This window comes from Pithys albifrons, chromosome 16 (genome assembly GCF_047495875.1).
Source record: "Pithys albifrons albifrons isolate INPA30051 chromosome 16, PitAlb_v1, whole genome shotgun sequence".
Lineage (NCBI taxonomy): Eukaryota > Metazoa > Chordata > Aves > Passeriformes > Thamnophilidae > Pithys > Pithys albifrons.
The window spans coordinates 16,626,672-16,645,163 of record NC_092473.1 but is presented as its reverse complement, the minus strand read 5'-3'; the positions used below and the strand labels follow the sequence as shown (position 1 = coordinate 16,645,163).

The 18,492-nt window shown below is 47.6% G+C and overlaps 1 protein-coding gene across 8 annotated transcripts in view; it reads right to left on the bottom strand.

The window, feature by feature from the left end:
• TNRC6A (trinucleotide repeat containing adaptor 6A) overlaps positions 1 to 18,492 on the bottom strand; it is a 58,851-nt gene that overhangs the window by 25,184 nt on the left and 15,175 nt on the right. For 2 of the 8 annotated variants that reach the window (XM_071571559.1, XM_071571564.1), the window contains exons 3-6: positions 15,008 to 15,055; positions 12,885 to 12,920; positions 6,144 to 6,234; positions 4,578 to 4,599 (exon numbers count right to left, since the gene is read on the bottom strand). In XM_071571559.1, coding sequence (XP_071427660.1) covers positions 4,578 to 4,599; positions 6,144 to 6,234; positions 12,885 to 12,920; positions 15,008 to 15,055 — 197 coding nt within the window. Of the gene's footprint in view, positions 1 to 4,577; positions 4,600 to 6,143; positions 6,235 to 12,884; positions 12,921 to 15,007; positions 15,312 to 15,949; positions 15,995 to 16,197; positions 16,462 to 16,757; positions 16,811 to 18,492 lie in introns of those variants that run through there. The other 6 variants (XM_071571561.1, XM_071571560.1, XM_071571562.1 and 3 more) reach the window with 6 other exon arrangements.

Sequence of the window (18,492 nt, the reverse complement as noted above, 5' to 3'; positions counted from 1 at the left end):
AACTGTGTTTGGATGCACATAACATGACAACAAATTATGATCAAAACTGAACAACACAAATACAATGTAGTCTTAAACAAATCTATTTCATTTGCTCCTTCTAAAAATTCTTGCTTTAAAAATAAAAAACTGAGAGTGAATAAGCCCTGGGGGGAGGTTCTATTTAAGCCAATTGCTGCGAATTTGCTGACAATTTAATCAGAAGCACTTTGCACTTCTCTGTGGTCTGGGTACTGCAAAAAGCTCTGAAATTAAAGCACATGTATTCACACTCCACAGTCTGTGTAACCACTGCCCAAACCCCAACTGCTGGCACTGTCCCTGTGCCTCTTGGTTCAGCTGGTTCCATGGCTGACCCTCCACAGTGTGGAGCCGAGCTGTGCTGACAGGGACACGGACAGCCCTTCCTGCAGACACTGTCACAGCCAGCCCAAAGGGCAGTCCTGGAGCCATGAACAGACACACACACTCCTGCAGCACACCCCAGTTAGCTCTTTTATTTCTTTTCTTTTAACTGTCAGCTTAAGCAGAAAATACAAATCCCCCTCACTTGAGGAGATCCTAATAACCAGAGCACCTGGTAACGTGTTCTCTGAGTCGCTTCTCCTTCCCTGCCACTTCCACTGCCCCACAACTGCTCCTCTGAGATAACTGAAATAACTTCCCTCTGACAGTCCCCAGACACCCCCACAAAGCACACTCAGGGCAGTCCTAACACTTTACTTTCCTAATTAAAGCCACTTTAAGATCAAGTGTGTTAGAAGAGACCCCAAGGGACTCAAATCACTTCCAACTACGAAGGAGTGCAACTAACAAACAAACACGGTCCTTGTTGCCCAGCCAGCCCTGCGGCACAGCACCCACAGCTCCCCTCCAACAGTCCAAGAATATGAAACTTCTCAGATATTCTAAGCAATCATTTCCATAGCAAATATAGCAATTCTGTCTACTATGATCAGCAAACTAAACAGCAATCTGCCAGGTTCCAGGGTTAGACCACAGAATATGCAGAGTCCGTGTCTGCATGCTAATTTTAAACTGAAATTATTCAAAGTACAACAGAATTCCCTTGCACTGGCTTCCCTCAGAAACAGAGAGGAAGTTTTAAGCTATACAATTTATCCTGTCCAACATTTTCTGCTCTACAACTTCTCAGAAGACTAAATAACATATTAATATTCCAATATGGCTTCTATGAATTCCAACACCCCTAAATCGTTATCTTAATATGTGAATTTGTTCTAAACAAGTTGCTTGCTAATAAAAGTTTGTTCTGCACACCAGCATTTTATTTTGAATCTTATTAAGGCAGAAAGATAATATTAACAGACCTGCAGTTTATCACAGTTAATTAGCTTGACTAGGAACAGCAAGTTTTCATAAATGAGTATTAAAAACGACAGATTTTCATAAAGAACAAACCTGCTGCAAACCCTCAGAGCAGGGGATGGTGGAGTTACAGTTTACAGAGAGATTCCAAAGAAAGACGCTTCCAACTTGTGTTGCTTTCCCACTCTGCAGATTTCATTAGAAAATGGAGGAGAAGCATGGTGTCATTTTACTGCTCCAGGAGCTGCCTGCCAACTCCTCCTGGAGCAGGGGCCCAGGGACTCGCACTCCCCTCCAATAAAAAATGGCAGCTGCCGGAGGAACTTTAACGCAGATGGAAAACAGTTTCTCCCTCGCCCAAAAGCAGCACACGGAGATCAAATCCTGCCCTAACACACACAAAGAACAACACCGGGCTGGCAAGGAAACGCTTCTCGCTGCTGCTGCAGCCCCTGGAAAGCGCCTGTGCCGCCCTCCCTGCATGGCGTGCCCCGGAGCTGGCAGGGCTGGAATGCCCAGGGCAAACGGGCAGTCTGGCGGTGGGGCTGACATACTGAGATGTGGTGCTCGAGTTTTCGGGGGGAAAGTGGCCGCAGCTGTGAGCACAGAGCTGCTCTGGATGGAACCCGGCGCGGGTTAACCCTGCGGCTCCGGGGGCAGCGCCCGGCACGGCATTCCCAGCCAGGGCACAGCGGTGGGAGCTGCCAGGAGGGACCTTCCAACCAGGAAAAGCACAGTCAGGGAAGTGAACACCCCGACGAAAACCAGAAGGGTCAGTGCACTTGGGCCACTCTTCTTTGCACAGAAGGACACGAATAAGAAGTTTCCAAGGTGGGAAATATGAGTCAAAGCTTTCAATTCCACACCCAGCTATTTTTAGTGCACTTTCCGTTTCTGTGGGTAATTCAGTTTATTCTGTTCTGTAATGAAAGTGGCACTTTCTGCTGAGGGATCCAGCGCTGAGGTGACAGCTGGGTGGGTGCAGCTCGAGCTCCTGTTGCTCCCCAAAGCCCTTCAGACCTAACCCAGCACTGGGCAGGTTTATCAGTCAGCTCACATCTGTACATTAAATGCTGTGCAAAGGGCATTTCGGCTCACGCTGAGCTCTCACTCTGGGCAGCACAGCCCGGCTGCTGCACTGGGCACACACAGCCCAACTCAGTGTCCTTCTCCAACAGCATTTCCTCCAGTGCCTGACTCCTCAGCAGCTGCCTGGGGCCAGAGTTACTGCAGAGTTCTGCCTTAGAGGGAGTTCTGGATAAATGGATTGGTCTATCTTTAACAGCACTGACTTTAAACACAGCAAAAGGACATACTTTGCCAAGCTAGAAAGGACACCACAACAACTGACTATTCTACAGTATTCTCAGCAAAGAGGGATTTTCAAATTATCCTTGTTTTTCCCTAAAATACCTGGTACAAGAGCACTGGGAAGGCACATGTCCATGTGTTTTGCCAGCTGCTCCACAAACAGATAAACCTTCCACTTAGCAACTAATACACCCACCTCTGACTGCTCTGACCTGCTCTCCCCTCCTTTGACAAAACTGGCTGGATCAAACCAGACAGGCCAGAATCCCTGAAATCTGCAGGAATGCCACATATGTGTTTTTAACTGCAATATTACAGTAACAAAATGCTGCTGGTGCCAGAAACATTTAAATTAGCATCATCTTCATTATCTGCATTCCCAGTCCCGAACAGGGACACCCACAGCTCCAGGAACTTCCTCAGAAGATTCCTGTCATTTTACATCAATGCTGGGACCTGTTTCAGCTGGCACAACAGCAACTTCTACCTCAGCTAAACCAAGAGTTTAGACCCATCCAAACTACACTTAAAACCAAGAGATGTCCTCCCTCTCCACCCGCACTACTTAACCAGCTCCCTTCTCAAAGAGGCTCATAATTCTGAATTATTTAGAGATCCTATACTCTTGTATTTTATCTTCAGCTCATGCACAGAATAAATTATTTAAGACATTAACGTGATGGAAACTTGGAAACTAATGAAACATTAATTTGCATCCTGAATACCAGGAGGCAAAACTGGTGAAACAAAGTGAGAGCCACGTGCAACACAAGCTTATGGATTTTGTTCCTACAGAAACTGTGGCAACAAGTTGTGTATCTGCACCTCATGGTATCTGTTCTTTCAGAGCACTGCCAGCTTGCATTTCTCTGGCAACTCTAAATTCCTGATAAACTTTCTGAAATACCTTTTAAATGATAATGTAATTAAGATGGAAGTTAATATTTCCATTAGGCCTCAAAGCAGAAAAAGAACAATTAACCCCCCCCCCAAAAACAACAAATAAACAACCAAAAGTGAAACCCCCCAAAAACGACTTTGTCCATCAGAAGAAAGGCAGGTTCTTTCCATGTGAAGATGCCCACCAGGTACCCTCCTGAGGGGAATTCTTGCCCTCCTGTTCGTGCTGTTTGCAGCCATTTGCTTGTGCAGCCCTGGCACTGATGGCACCACAGCAGCCCAAGCACACAGGTCAGAGGGCCCCTCCAAATGCACATTACTGTTCACAGCAAAGTATTCTATTCTTATTTTCCTTCTCCATCATCTTTTTAAGCATATTTTATCACTTCAGAATAAACATAGATGTTTTCAAAATTCTTTAAATTCGAGAGAAAAGGGAAGGGAATCTTCTTTGTCCTTTTTAGCAGATGGCTGGGATGGAGATCTACACAAATCCCACTAATATTCAGAATAACTGCAGTGCTCCCACCTGCCATGAGCATGGAAATTACACCTTTCAGGTACTGGCACCTTGATCATTCTGCAGGATGAACCCTTCACATGCAAGAGTTAAAACTGGAAATATCAGTAACTTCTCTACCAAGTATTCCTGAATACTTGGAATATTTGGAAACGAAATTTCAACCAGATCCATCCTATACAAGGTCATTCCTGAAGTGTTTGTGCACTTTCAATCAAGGCAAAAAAGGGGAAGGAAAAATGCAAACAAGGCCAAGAACTCCAGGTATTATGTCTGTGCCTGGGGCTGTGTGAGTAGCTAAGAATGGCAAACAGGCAGATCAGCAACTGCAGTCCCTGATAAATCCCTCACCATTTACTCTTACAGGCTTTTGTGGTCACTCTGCAAAAGTGCAGCTGAAGCCTCAAGGATGTCACCCTTCAATCCTGAGAGGAGCTTCCAGGTGACACGTTTGATTCAACACATCCAAACCCACAGAAATAATACACAGAGTAAAATGAACTGTAAAGTAACTTACCTTTGATTTTTTGTTCAATGGCCTAGAACAAGAAAAAAGAAGAGTCAGTGATTTTTGTAGATAAGAGAGAAACCACATGTGCATGTGCCACTTCATAAAGTAACATCAGCTTCTGACTTTCCTCTTTTAATATGGTTTCAAGTTATTTAATTATCTACTTCAGAAGCCTCTTTAACCAACCCAGGCCTATTATTCCTTATGCCTAAAAAGCTGTTTAAATGTTACAGAAGACAAAATTAATTTGAAAGATAACTACATGAAACAGACCGAATTTAACTTGCAAATTAAGATGTTTTAAGTGAGTTAAAAACTCTGCCTGGAAGCAAAGAGCTGCCACCACTTTTACTGCAGAACAGGGAAGGGGGAGGGCCTGGAATGGAAAGGAATGAGAGCAAATGCCAAAGCTTCAAGTCTTTCATTTCCAAGATTCAACAGGTTACAGCTGTGATATGGCCAAGATGGGAGATCTATTTGAATAAAACTTTCTCACAGAATAAAACTGGGGGAGAAACATTTCCTGTATGTTCGTGCACCTGAGTGTGGTTTTAACTCCAAACCACAGTGAGAGCTCAGAAAGGGCCTCCCAAAAGCACAAATGGCAGTTCCTCCTATTGGAAACTGCAGTTCTCACTTTTCAGACCAATTATTGCCAAAACAAATCAAGATTTAATTTTATGTGGTCACTTTGGAAGCTGCATATAACAACCCCTTTTAATTGTGATACTCCATTTATTCACAGTATGTAACAGACTTGCAATAATACTGAACCTGTGACTGTCAATAATGAAAACAGAGAGCAGGGAGAGAAAGGGGAGTGTGGGAATGCCAGAATTCCTGGATTCACTGGTTTGGTGTCAGACTTGCCCAGGTTCAGCCATTTACACTGCAAGGGCTGACACTGAAACTTTTAACCACAACTCTTCAGTGCCCCAACCTCACCTCTCCTCAGGAAATCAAGGGTGTATTAACAGAACCTCCTTTTCACCTTCTTATGCTGGCAGAAAAGGACACAAACAAAAATGCCCCACAGCTCAGGGTCAGTGTTTACAATAAATGGCCATGAAGAATGTCTTGTCAGTATAGAGAGATCCTGAAGAGTTTACAAGCTTTTCTGTGACGTTTCCACCCCCAAACACCTTTGCTAACAATATTTTCTTTTTTATCCATATATCCTGCTACAAATTCTCTTATGACATGTTTCCATACTGAAGAATGAGATATATTAAAATAAGGATACAGCTGAAAGCCACTACCTTAAAGTGGTGCTTTTATCCCACTAACAAATGCATTAACACTGAGGGGTTTCAAACATGAAACTGCCTCAACTGACAATCATGGAAAAGAGGGGTTATCTCAGAAGAAAATTTAGTCTTGTAAGAAACTCCACAGAGCCAATTACACTGTTCAGTATGTCAGTTACCACTAAATAACTGACAGTACATTTACATTTAAAACATTAAATTAACAAGAAAACACTTCTGAGTAACAACAGCTAAATTGGCTTTTACTAGTGGTGAAAGCAGTCACCCTGAAGCACAGGGGTTTATTTATCAGGGCTCCACATACCTTTTTTTGAGCAGCTTCCTTCTTCTTCTTGTCTTCTTTTCTCTTTTTCCTTTCTTCCATCAACTGTTCTTCCTCTTCTTGCACTAAATCCCTGAACCACACAGTTTGTAATTAACTCTCCCAAAATACAATCTGTACACACTTAGATTCATTTTAGAACAATTATTTCACAGAGACACAAAAGGAACTGGGGAATTTTGCTTCTAATTGGATCATGTTTCTGCAGGGACTGTCTCTGTCAGTGCCAGACACAAGTGACAGGCCTTTAGGCAGATGTAGTGTCAGCTACACATAAGGTGTTCCTTCTTCCAAAGCTTGCAGTGAAGGCTTAGACTTTAATTTGATTCACAAGCCAGCAAATTCAGATGTTATTTAATCTCTACCTGAACTGGTACAACTGAGCTCTGGCACATCCCAGCCCAGAGTTCCCACACTCAGCCAAAGCCACACACCCCCTGCCCATCCACACCAGCTCCCTCTTCCCAAACCTTCTCTGCCAGGAGGCACCAAGTGTGGCACTGCCAGACCACACCTGGCACCCACAGGGCCACTTCAGAGCTCCCTGACAGAGGGACAAAACCGTGACTTGGCAAAAGTGAAGCACAAACTTGGAGCATTAATTAACTTCAGTTGATACACAGTATTTCCTGCTCAAACAGGAGCCTGAGCACCAACACCTCTGTCCAGCCCACCCTGTTTAAAAACAGACTCGAAAAGATATTTGGGGAAAAAACCACTGTGAAAGCAGGGCAGTCACTACATGGTTTGCTTCTGCCTGGAAATGCTGGGCTCCTTCTTAACTCCAAACTGCCCATAACTGCACAGCTCCAGTTTCAAATAAGGTAATTTGATATCTGTCAGAAGCAATGCCAATGGAATGCATAAAACTACAGGGTACCCCACAAGTACTAAAACTTCCATTACCTTTTAGAGATATAAATAACCAGTTAAATCTACTTTTACCTCAAGTCCCTTTCAAAGTGACTGCAGGCATGTTTTAGTTTTGAGTTTTGCAACTTAATTTTTCTTTTAAATCCACATGTGAGTTCCAGTGCCAGGTTTCCCAGTTCCACTGTGGCACATTCACACAACTTCCTCACTCATTAACTGGACCAACAGCAGCACTCTGAGCACTGTCCTTGTGCAGGTGGTGCCAGTGTAAGTGGTGCTGAACAGCAGCTCCCCAGCCCTTCTCCTCCTGGTACCCAGCAGCACTTTATCCTTGGCATTCTGCACAATCCCACCACTCCTCTGGGAGGGGCGAGTCCCACCTTACTGCTGCCACTGCAGTTCTACCTTTGAACTCTGCAACTGGTTTTCTGTCCAGTTCTGAAGTTCTGCAGGGAGATGGCGAAGGTGGCTCTTCTCCCAACAAGGACAATGCCATACTATACATGCCATTATATATAATGCCATTTATATTTAAATTTCAGTGCCTGCATGTACCTACAGACCATCCACCGACAGCAACCGCTGTCAGTCCCTCAGTGCAGAGATCCTGGTTCTCACTGCAGATCCCGTTCCATCCAGGACCTGTTTCTTTCCCAGTGCTCCCTCCTGTTGGAGTAACACTGTTCTATTGCACATGCAGCATTTCTCCTCTCCTCTGCCACTCCCAGGGGGCTGCTGCGGGTCCCACACTCCCTGCAGGGCCTGTGAGCAGCAGCAGCACAGCCCGGCCCTGCAGGTCCCACCAGGGGCACAGCTGCTCTCAAACCACCCCCTGTTCCTCCACCCCACACACACTGACCTGCTGCAGACACAGCCCTGCCCTGAGAGGCTTCCACAGACCAAATTCTGGCTTTTATGATTTTCCAGTAGCAGACAGCATTAGTTGCTTCTCTTAAGAAAGAACTGCTCCTGATGTGTTAAGATATGCAACAAAAAATTACCTAAACTTGTTACTTCTGAGCTGCCTCTGTGTTTCAGTTGCACGGAGGAATCACAACCCACCCAACACAACTTGGCTATTTTGCATTTTGTCACAGCTTTCTCATCTGCCTGCCAGATTCATCAAGGACAGTCTCACTGCAAAAGCAATCGTGCATTTACAATTAGGTCTCAAAAATTATTTCATGGACAACTAAGAGGCCAGTCATGTAACCACAGACACAATTCCAGGTGGCCAGTTTCATTCAGAGCAGCCCCCTGGATCCAGAGCAAATCTGAAGTCATTATTAACCTGCAGTGACATCCATGCACTGCTAAGGTGACACATCAGTCAGTTTTGTCCCCTGCTGTCTCTCACCCTGAGCATCTGTACCAGAGGGAAGCTGATGCTGCTGACCCCCAGTCTGGGCTAATCTGGGACAGTCCAATTTTAAACAGGCAATTTCAGCTGGAGAACAATATGAGGTCTGGAATTCCTGTAGAGCAAAGAGCTTCCACAGGTCCCAGCTCCTCGGCACGGCCCCCAGTCCATTTACAGCTCCCTCCCATAGACAGCAGAGTCCCTGGCTCACTCCTCAGGAATCCAGCCCTTCCTGAGGTACCACTGGCAGCAGGGGATGCCTAATCCAGCTGAAAAGGCAGAACTGTGTCCTCCCTCCACAGCCCTCCTCTCTCCCAGTCCCAGTTCCTCGGTGGGCACAGTCCCTGGGCAGCTCTGCCCGCCCTGCTGGGACTCCCTCCAGACTGATGTTGGAGCAAAAGCTCAGCCACAGAATCTCCAAGAGTTCTAAGGGTTAAAAAAGCCACCAGCACTTGCTTTGTACAACAGATTTCAGTCTGTCACATCCAAAAACCGCATTAACTGAAAAACATTCCACTTTTAGAAGAAAGCTGTAGCAGTTCAAGAGCAAGCAGAATGCAAAATAGTATTTTCACAGGGAAAAAAGTAACTCATCAATCCTGGTACAGCTAAATCAACACGATTACATTTCATTTTGAGAATACAGATGCTAACAAGTAACATACAGATATCTCTGGAATATTCTACCACAGCATCAGTGGCTTGTTTTCACACAGGAACAACAAAGCTCCTAAATTATCACACTATTCATTCACTTTTTATCTATTTAAGAAAAACAGATTCTGGATCACAAAGGCAGCTTAGAACACATAAAACCCCCTGATGATCAGGCTCAGGACTCCAGGTAACCCCTGGATAAAAATTATCCACCTACACTTTGTGTTAAGTTTTCAAGAGTATTAATTACCACTGTAACATTAAATCTCAGTAGAGCAAAACTAACCCACTGCACAACTAAACAGCAACAGCAAAGCCCTTCCTGTCCCTGCTCTTCCTGAAAACCAAACCCTTCAAGGAAGACAGGCCTGTCCACATAAACTTAGATCTGACACGAAAATTCCCATTTGCCTATGAAGTCATCAGAGTCTCAAGCAGAACTCCTGAACTTCCATCTCTGACAGCTGGAATGAGACTCCTCCATTCTTCCCAACACACAAACCCATGGCCCTCTCACCAGACACCAAACTGATGCCTCCAGTTCCAGCTCCACTGGGACACACACAAACAAGTTCCATTTCTAATGCCACTCCTGGAGGAACAGACATGGACAGAGCACTTCCCATTTATCACCTCATCCTGTGTACAAACCACCTGCAGCTCCCTGTCCTTCACAGCATGAACAGGAACCACCACGGCAGGACTGCTCTTGTGGTAACGACACAAAGCCAGAGAAACACCAAGTTCTTTGCTGGGCTTTTCCCTCTGCCTGGGGCATTTAATCCATCGACCTGGTGTGCCCAAAGTGTTCCAGCAGCTCGGGCTGTCAGCAGGCCCAGCAAAAGCAGGGACTGAGCATTCCCACTGGTAACACAAATACATAAACAGGCCTCTGATTTCCCCCATCAGCACCCCACTGTCACCAAACAGGCACAGGGACTGTCCTCCTCCTCCTCCTGCAGTGGGATTAGCTCGCTCAAGGTTAAATGGCCTCAGCAGAAAAGCAAACTGTATTTTCAACTTAGATCAAGTGAAAAATAAAACACCCTGGCCATAGGAAATCCACACTGGAGAGAGAACAAAGGCCTCTGTTTTCAACAGCTTAACTTGAAAGGTGCTTTATTTTCAAGTGAGACCAAATGAAAATGGATGTGGATCTCAGGACAGACTGCAGGTCTGATGGTGCTGAGAATGTGCATGGAGAAACTGCTGCCATCTGCATGAACTTACACAGACTGAGGGGCAGGTCAATATTTACCATTATTTCTGTAAAAATAATGTTTTGCTCCAGGTGTGTACCCCAGTACAATTTCTTGTACAAGGGGGAAAATACTAACAAACTACCAAAATTTCCTCAATTAAGCCATTAACAAAAAAGAAAGAAAACAAACCCAGCTTTTTAATCTTCCAGGACAGGTATTAAGACAGTGCAAGATGTTTTATTTTTGTATGGCTTGATTTGTTGTTTGGCTTGTGGAGTGGAAAAAGCTGCAATGGCCAAACTGCAAACACTTCAGGTGATATTTATATTAAATTCCATTTCCCTTCTCACTTTAATTCTTGAAAAAGAGTTCTATTAATCTTTGATTTCTAAAGCTCCAGCTTGACATTGCAAAAACACCTGGGCTGAAATAGCCATATTTAACCTTTATTCTTAGGCTGCAGAAGAGGAAACTCCAGTTCACCCACGTTTTCCCTGGCAGAGAGGCTGAGGACGCAGGAATTAATGTGTGTACAGCACTGCTATCTCTGCTGTTACAATATACCAAAGGGCAACATATTTTGCCACAATAAACTCACAGTTCTATCACCTCAGAGAGGAAATGATGGTTGCAAGAATTCCCAGTCCCCATCCCTGGAGGGATTTAACAGCTGTGTGGATGTGACACTTGGGGACAAGGCAGCACTGGGCTCACAGCTGAAGCCAAAAAATAATACAGATTTTTACCTTCTTCCCATACACTACATGGAGCAAACAGAATTAAGATTTAAAAGTGATTGTACACAGTGGCTTTTGAAACCACTCTGAAATTTCCAGTGACAAACACAAATTTTGGGGGGAACAAACAAACAAATCAATCAATCATTTCCACTGTTTGCTCTTCTTCGGGTTATAAATTAACTTGCAGTGCTACAGGTGGAACACTGCCAGGTAGCTGCAGATAAGCATCAGGAATTGAAAGGTCTTTACCAGTTCTGCAAAGCACTACATGTTCAGCCCACGGCTGATCTTCCACACACACTTCCAAATATGTGGCTGAGACTGAGAAATTTTCTGTATTTGGGCCTGAAAGTTCTCTAATATTTAAATTTTTTGAAAGACACAATTACATACAACTGTCAATCAAAATGATTTCTCGGGTTCCATAAAAACCAACAGCTTTTCTACTCACCAGAATTCTACAAAGATCAATTATAAAATGTGTATTTTGATTAAAGAGGGATCCTACAATTCCTTTATCAATGCTCCCCACAAAACAGACACTACACCAAGAGTTCATGAAAACAGACACCACGACTTTGAAGTTAACAAAACACCTGAGCAAACCCCCCAGAGCCTTGGATGGAAACTCGGGCACTTGAACCACCCAGCGAGTTCCTGGGAGCACAGGGAGCCTCAGGCATGAGAACAAAACAAACCCACCCATTTGCAGACGTGTGTGTGAGCTCTTTCCAGCTATTAACAGAGAGAGGTGCTGCCAAGCTGAAAACTGAAACAAATATTGCAATGAATAATGAATCAGTAAATGTGTATCAGCTACTTTCTTTTTTGCTCTTAAATACCTGTCTTTAAATTATCACCCTAAAGTGAAGTGACAGAATTCTCCCTACCAATCACCTGGAGCACACTCAGCTCTCCCCTTTTCCCAGGACAGGTGTGGCCTCACCAGACCCACGATCCCAACGACAGGCACCATAAATGCACCAGAATTCTGAACACTTGTGTTAGTTTTGCCCTCAGGTTTCATCCCAGACGTTCACTGCTACATAAGCAGACACAGCCAGACGTGTTTCCCAGGAAGTTTATCCCACTGCACCAGCCCCCAGCAGCAGCCACAAACAATCCCCATCTCCTGTAACCAATGAAGGGCCGAGAGAGGCAGATCAAGCTGCTGCTCCCCAGCCACACTGGGCACACACAGGAGGCTTTAACAGCAGCACAAACCCCAGCGACTGTTCCAGGGCAGCACCTCCCCTGTGCCCCCTGCAGGGACTGCAGCACTGGGGGTTGCTCTGAGAACCAGAAAGCACAACTAAATACAAGGTGCCTTATGGGGACCACCTTACAGTTACATATGACCTGGAAAAGCATCTTTGGAGGAGAAAGGCACGTGTAATTTTGCACAAGTGTCTCTAAAGGTCTTGAAAAGCACAAAAATAATGGTTTTTTCCTGCAATAAACTCCTCCCATGTCACAGCAGACATCTTTCCATCACAAGTTTACCAGGAAAAAGACCCACACCCCTCAAAACCCAACAGAACCCCAAGTGCTTAAACATCAGCAGACACAACTGCATTTCTCCTGTTTCCCTGTGCCTCTCTCACTGAGCCAGCTCTGATTTTCCCTTGCAGCAAAGAAGGAACATGGAACAGCAACATGGTAGTTATTACAACATGAAAGGGTAACTTAGCATAGGTGGATGGAATCTGGAGGTGAGAAGTTTGCTCTCCCCAAACATGGCCAGGCTGCAGCCAATGCAGATGGAATGTGGAGCAGAACCACGGGAGGATGGAGGCAGTGCAGACTCTTCCCTATGGTGTGCATGCTTGTGAAACCAGAGACTAACCCCTGGGTTTAGGAAAATAATTGTGAATGGATTTCGGATATTTACCTTCTCTCAGTTCCACATAAGTGAGGCAGGAAAACCCTGTTTACCAAACAGAATTGCAGAGTTATTGCTTAAATCAGAAGAACTAAATGGTGATTTTTAGCAGTCCTGGGTTTGACCAAATTTAACTGTTAGATGTCCCCAGTGAACACCAGACAGCCCTTGCTCTGGCCCCACAGGTGACATTTCACTCCTAACACCAACAGTGTGCAATGGACTCACTTGAATCACTGTGGCAAATCATGCACTGGGCTGACTTCTGAGACCAGGAATATTTGCACAGCACTAGACAGGTATGAATTCTGGAGAGAACACAGACCAAATGAGGACTCTTTTCCAAAAGGCCAAGCGAGCCAAATGCTAATCCTGAGTGTAGAAGAGGCATCACTCCAACTGGATAAGCAAGCTGTACTAAAGCTGTAACACTTATCCTATCACAAACCTACAGACTAGGCCAATATTCCCAGGAAGATAAAAAACATTTGCTACCCATTAATTTATAAGCATAAACTCCAGAAGTGACTTCAGAATACACAGGAAGCAAAGCTGATGTCCCATGGAGTTCCCAGTCTGTGAAACCTGAGAGTAACACAAACCACAGCACAGTCTCTACACCTTCCCAGGGTTTGCTCTTTCACAGTCTGACCAGGTCACCACAAACTCAGTAAGACTAAATAATGGCACTGGAGGAACAACAAGGGCTATCTCCTGAGTTCTCCCCAGGAAAACAACTCACCAGGCTGTGCAGGGCAGCTCACCACACTTATCAGCTCTGTGCTCACACAGCCAGGGCTCCTGGCTAAACATAAACCAGCTGGGCAGCAGCGTGAACTTCAAACCAGTCCTCAATCTTTTAAAGGAATAAAACACATCTCTCTGTATCAGAGACACACAGAGACCCATTCCATAGCAGGATTTACTCTCCAAGAGCTGAATTTTGGCACTTTTATAGTTTTCTTTCACTCCTGTCACTCTCAGCCTTGCCTGCAGTGTGACAAGATGTCTGCTGAGGTCATAAAAATGTGCAGATCTGCTGAGTTATTAAGACTGGCACCAAGTACTGCTCTGAACTTAGCACTGTCACTCTACATAACACAGTTCTGAAATCACTTCTGGCAGCAAGTGCTTCCACAGAACCCTGATGGGTTAACAGCAATCTGCAAAAGGTATCAAAGATTCCATGTATTCAAATCACTCCATGTATTTATTTCAACAACAACATGGGAAAAATGATTCATGTTTAAATGTATTACCCAGAAAACACTTGAGAGCAAGGGAAAGTAAAGCAGTTTTCACATTGCAACAACAGCCTGAAGTGGGAGAGGGCTCAGGCATGGGAAAGAAGGAAAAAGCAAGGTACCAAACCTGGGATTCTATCAGGTGTATTCAGGGCCTGGGCACATTTGGGAAGGCCTTTAACAATTAGCAAAAGGCCCTTCAAAGTCTAAGTGAAAAAGAATCCAAAAAGCAAGTAGGACAAAAATTGAAATCAAATAATGTAAAAAACAGAGCTGGTATTTGTGAGAAAGTCACTGGATTAAAAACAGTGCAGAAGAAACAACTCCTTAAACACAGAAGCAACGTGTGGCAGCACAGAATTCTCAGTTCAACGTGACTGAACTCCTGCCCATCCTACAAACGACATAACAGGAAATTCACCAACCATTTCTTCATGGCTAAAGAGGCAAAGACCCAGTAGTTATACAGCAACATACAGTTTATTTGAGTTCTTGCCAAAACCATTCCTTGCCTCCCAACAATATTTGCCTGAAGTGTGCAGAAAAAAGCCCCCATACCCTTAATTAATTTTCTAGTTATTGTCAGGTACTACAACGTAGGCCAGAAAAGTTATTTTTCTCTTCAAAACCCTCCCCCATTAAAGACACTGTATTATACACCCGATATTGTTATGCCAAGAAACCTCCTGCTAAAAAGGTGTTTAGTCTGCAGAATTAATTCAACTTGCAGAGATCAATCTATGCAATAGAGGACGTTTTCAAATTCAGATTTTTTTTATCTTCACAATTAACAAGAGATTAAAGCTCCCGATAAAGCCCACAACTATTTCTAGCCCAAGGCCAACTCTCCATCTAAACTGTGGGAGGGAATTTAAATGAGCCTTTTACCTGCTTAGTTTTCTTTCGACTTCTTTGGTAGCTTTAGCTTCCAATTCTCTGGAAGAGAAAGCACTGTTGGTTTCCATGTCAACAGCAAAGCAGCACGAAAATAAACCCGGTGTGGGGTCAGGATGTACAGGGAGCTGCAGGTGGGGTTGGTCAGGAGGGAGAACACGGATTGCCCAGGGTGGGACCAGTGCTGTGTGTGCCCAGGGCAGCGAGGGGAGAGGCAGAACCTGCACCTGTGCCCAGGTGAGTCCCACCTGTCCCCAACACCCATCCCTGTCCCACCTGTCCCCAACACCCATCCCTGTGTGTCCCACCTGTCCCCAACACAACACCATCCCTGTGTGTCCCACCTGTCCCCAACACCATCCCTGTCCCACCTGTCCCCAACACCCATCCCTGCTCTACCTGTCCCCAACACCCATCCCTGCTCTACCTGTCCCCAACACCCATCCCTGCTCTACCTGTCCCCAACACCCATCCCTGTGTCCCACCTGTCCCCAACACCATCCCTGTGTGTCCCACCTGTCCCCAACACCCATCCCTGTGTGTCCCACCTGTCCCCAACACCCATCCCTGTGTGTCCCACCTGTCCCCAACACCCATCCCTGTCCTACCTGTCCCTAACACCCATCCCTGTCCTACCTGTCCCCAACACCATCCCTTGTGTGTCTCACCTGTCCCCAACACCATCCCTGTGTCCCACCTGTCCCCAACACCATCCCTGTGTGTCCCACCTGTCCCCAACACCCATCCCTGTGTGTCCCACCTGTCCCCAACACCCATCCCTGTGTGTCCCACCTGTCCCCAACACCCATCCCTGTCCTACCTGTCCCCAACACCATCCCTGTGTCCCACCTGTCCCCAACACCATCCCTGTGTCCCACCTGTCCCCAACACCACCCCTGTGTCCCACCTGTCCCCAGCATCCCTGCTCTGTCCTACCTGTACTTCACCTTTCCAAGGAGTTTAAGGCAAACAATTCTGCTGCATCACTTCCCCCGCCCCGCCCGCGGCCCCGTAGGATCCCCCCGTGCCGGGGCCCCGCTCGGCCCGGCTGTGCGGGCGGCGCTCCGGGCGGGCGGTTCGGCCCCTCCGCCAGCCCCGCGGCCCCTCCGGCCCCTGCGCGGGCTCCGCGGCCGCCCGGCCCTTCCCCGCCCGGCCGGCCCTGCCCGGCGCGGCCCGCGCGGTACCTCATGTATGTAAAGTGCTCGCAGTCCGTGCCGGAGGGGCGGCGCGGCCCGGCGCGGTCTATGCGGGCAGCGCCCGGCGCTGCGGAGCGGGAGGGCCCGGCAGCTGCAGCCGCAGCTCCGCCGCCATTTCCTGCCGCCACCGCCCGCCCGCCCCGCGCGCAGGAAGCGAACCCGCCCCGGCCGCGCTTCCGGGGCGCGACATGGCGGGGACGGCGGGGCCTGGCCCGGCCCGGCCCGGCCCGGCTCGGCTCGGCTCGGCTCGTCCCGTCCCGTCCCGTCCCGTCCCGTCCCGTCCCGCCCCGTCCCGTCCCGTGTGTGCCCTGCCCTGCCCGTCCCGTCCCGTCCCGATTCGGCTCTGTCCGTCCCGTCCCGTCCCGTCCCGTCTGTCCCTGCCCGCCCCGTCCCAATTCGGCTCTGTCCGTCCCGTCCCTGCCCCTGCTCTGCCCGGCCCTGCCCTGCCCGGCCCTGCCCTGCCCGGCCCTGCCCTGCCCGGCCCTGCCCTGCCCGGCTGTGCCGCAGCGTCCCGCTTGTATCAGAGAATCACAGAATCGTCATTTCACCTAAAGCTGTGCCAGGGCAGAGTCCGGTTGGATCTCAGGAGAAGGGTCTTCCCCCAGAGGGTGGTGGGCACAGCCACAAGGCTGCCAGAGCTGCAGGAGGGTTTGGATGACAGGACAGGGAGAGGAGATTGTTGGGGGGTGTGTGCAGGGCCAGGGGCTGGAGCGATGGTCCTGGAGCATCCCCTCCAGATCAGGACATTCTGTGCAAGGTTGGAAGAGACCCTGTAAGATCATCCAGTCACTGTCAGCCCAGCACCACCACTGGGACCACCAAACCACGTTGTCCCATGCCACACCCAGACACCTCAAACACTGCCAGGGACACCCCAAACACCACCAGGGACACCTCAAACACTGCCAGGGCCACCCCAGACACCGCCAGGGACACCCCAGACACTGCCAGGGTCACCCCAAACACCACCAGGGACACCCCAAACACCACCAGGGACACCCCAGACACTGCCAGGGACACCTCAAACACTGCCAGGGTCACCCCAAACACCACCAGGGACACCTCAAACACTGCCAGGGTCACCCCAAACACCACCAGGGACACCCCAGACACCACCAGGGTCACCCCAAACACCACCAGGGACACCCCAGACACTGCCAGGGTCACCCCAAACACCACCAGGGACACCCCAGACACCACCAGGGTCACCCCAAACACTGCCAGGGACACCCCAGACACTGCCAGGGTCACCCCAAACACCACCAGGGACACCCCAGACACCACCAGGGTCACCCCAAACACCACCAGGGACACCCCAGACACCGCCAGGGTCACCCCAAACACCACCAGGGACACCCCAGACACCACCAGGGACACCCCAGACACTGCCAGGGTCACCCCAAACACCACCAGGGACACCCCAGACACCATCAGGGCACCCCAAACACCACCAGGGACAGGGACTGCACCACACACAGAGACACTTTTCACTTCTAACACAGAAAATGCAGAGTGAGGAGTGTATGAGCCACAGTCTGTTACTGGCCTTGGCTTCAGGAACAACATCCCAGAAACGAGAAAAATCAAAGCAGTCACAGGACTGAACAGGATGAAGGATGAGAATGGAGAGCCGTAATGTCAGGAGGGAGTGAAATGGAGAGCAGACAAAAATTCCCAGTAAACAATTCTGCGTCTGACAGGCACTCCCTGCCCCAGGTTTTGTTGGCACAGGGCAGTCCTTGCTCTCTCTTTGCATCCAGCTGCACATTGTCACCAGTATTTGCCAGCCTGGCTTCAGTTGGCCTTTACCATCCTCACCAATGCCAGTGAAAAAACGAAGGCTATTTGATTCCATTGTGACATGAATGGATGCCCTGGGCACATGAGCCACTGTCCCTGGAAATGGGCTGCAGTACCCACTGTCTGTCTGCCAGCAGGAGTGGAGTACAGTGTTTTTCAGCTGAAGAAGATCATGCATTATTAAAGATGGGGTTTATGACAGTGCAGAGTAGCCAGGGAGGCTGTTCCTGTGTGTAGAGGCTCAGTAATGCAGAGTGCATTGCTGTGAGCTGAACATGCACAGGCATAGAGTGATTGGACTGAAAGGGCAGCAACAGTTTGAAATTGGTTTGTCAGCTTCTTTTAATGACTTGGAAGTTAATTTGGCCTTATTTATTTTTCTTTGTATGGAAAAGTTTGGACTGTCATGTAATTGTGTGTAACTGAAAGCCATTATTTCCTGAAGTCTGACTCAGCTCCCTCTCACTGTTCCATTCATAGCAG